Source organism: Cynoglossus semilaevis, chromosome 11 (assembly GCF_000523025.1).
Source record: "Cynoglossus semilaevis isolate Cse_v1.0 chromosome 11, Cse_v1.0, whole genome shotgun sequence".
Taxonomy (NCBI): domain Eukaryota; kingdom Metazoa; phylum Chordata; class Actinopteri; order Pleuronectiformes; family Cynoglossidae; genus Cynoglossus; species Cynoglossus semilaevis.
Window position 1 is genome coordinate 17,010,859 of NC_024317.1, and position 2,071 is coordinate 17,012,929.

Genomic DNA, 2,071 nt, shown 5'->3' on the forward strand with positions numbered 1-2,071 from the left:
GTACTTTATAACTCACCCCATGCCAGACTGCTCTTCTATTCCAAGACTTACTCCTCAGTCTTCAGCGTCTTAACACAGCTGAACTGCAGGAATTGCTGCCTTCAGACCCACGCTCCTGCCTCGTCATTTGTCGGCCTTCACCTCAGAACTGTGTATTTCCTAGTGTATTATAAGTGACTGTTTGGCCTGTGTTATTTTAGGCTGCACTTGGCCACTCACACACCCACTCTACTGACTTCACAGTGGGGCTTTAATCTGTGTCATGTCCACTGATCAACACTGCAGAGGTTCTCCTTCGTACACAAATTCACATCCTTTTGAGAATTCTACTCACATGTCCACGTAGATGTACTGTATACTTCACCATTGGACATCCCTAACAGCAGAAGGAAAACTGATATTTTCATCTAATTTCTTTTGGTGCATGTGAATATAAGGAACATAAAAAACACCTGCACATCTTTCACTGACCGTTCATAATACTAATGACGTTATTGGCTGACAGCAGGACCAGGAAACGATGTGAATTGAATCGTTTACATGAAGGCCGTCTCGTTAGAGGAAATGTCTCCAAGTGAAATATCAATAAGCTCCACAGTGGTGTGGTGTTAGCCTATAGAATGCTTAACTACAGCAGGTGATTACATGTGTCCGTGTGTATATGCTACTCACTCGTGGTGTTTATTCAGGTCTTGTGAAAAATATTTTTAAATGTAAAAAGACAAAGTGGAATTTGGAGTTTAACCTTATGTAAAAGAGCGGGGAGAGAAAAAAAAACAACCTACTTTTTGTCCTACAAAGTGAGTAGATAAAAAGGTTTAAAATCAACACCACTCATCTGGAAAATCAAAGTATTTGTCTTTCTGAAAATGACTGTGAAAACAGAGTCCCTGACCGGCTTCTTCTGAAGTGAAAGTTAAATAACAGAACAGCTCAGTGATTTCCTTTACACAAATCTGTAACACATACGTAGACGTGTGAGCCTGTGACCTAACCATTCTTTAAATCTCTCTACACAGTGGGATGCCATTAACGAGATGGATGAGTATTTCACTTCCATCCACACGTATCAGGTTTGTAAGCCTTGAGGTTTGGTTTTGATGTGTTTTATCAACTCAATAAGGTTACTGCATCTGCTGTTTTCATTGAAAAGAAATCCATGGCTAAAGCATTTCCACATACAGACATACATTTAAGATGCAAAAATAGAAAGTTACTTCATGGTTTACAAAATTCCATCTTTCTTCTTTCGTCTGCCAGTGTACAAAAATTATAGACATCAAGTTTGATTAAACGTGCTCCTTTGCTGATGTATGAATCAGGTGTGTAACGTGATGAGTCCTAGCCAAAACAACTGGCTAAGGACGGGTTGGATCCCTCGGGAGGGAGCCAGGAGGATCTACATCGAGGTCAAGTTCACCCTGAGAGACTGCAACAGCATGCCGGGAGTACTGGGTACCTGCAAGGCGAGTGTGTGTGGCTGTGTCTAAGAGAAAACATTTATTGTGTTCCACTAACAGCACTTATTCATCATTTAACTAGAAAAATGGAACATATTAAGGGCAGTTGTATGAAGCAACAATAGACCTTTTAGCCTATTTTTTTGGCCGTCGTCCCAGCATCAGTTCTTGTTCAGTTCTTAGATACAGGGGCTGGTCCGCTGAAGTAACCTCCTTCTAGAATAATGTTTCGATTTTCTGTATTGACCAGTGATTATAATCTGTGATTATTATCTATACGTCACTGTGTGTGTGTCCAGTTAGGACATGTGTAGATATGAGTGTGAACAAATTTAACGAACACTGAATGTGTCGTTCAGCAGAGGTAACAAAGCAGACATTTGACACAAGTGGATTTATTTTTAATAAATTCTAGGAATGTTTTGGTTTTGGTCTATTTAGTCTGAATCATGGCTCCCATATTTACTCCGAGGAAGAAGGGGCTCTGGGCGTTCGTGGGTTGTTTGTTGCACAAATCTGTCATCACGGCAACAGAATAAAAACACACTTGTCTTGAAGGAGCGCAGCAGTGGCACATTTCCAAACAGGAAATTTGGAGTTGCCCCCACAAC

The 2,071-nt window shown here is 40.7% G+C and overlaps 1 protein-coding gene across 3 annotated transcripts in view; it reads left to right on the forward strand.

Annotated features, from left to right (window-relative positions):
- epha8 (eph receptor A8) overlaps nucleotides 1-2,071 on the forward strand; it is an 85,816-nt gene that overhangs the window by 63,165 nt on the left and 20,580 nt on the right. For all 3 annotated transcript variants that reach the window (XM_025059894.1, XM_008321024.3, XM_017036719.2), the window contains 2 exons: nucleotides 1,020-1,073; nucleotides 1,323-1,466. In XM_025059894.1, coding sequence (XP_024915662.1) covers nucleotides 1,020-1,073; nucleotides 1,323-1,466 — 198 coding nt within the window. The remainder of the gene's footprint in view (nucleotides 1-1,019; nucleotides 1,074-1,322; nucleotides 1,467-2,071) is intronic.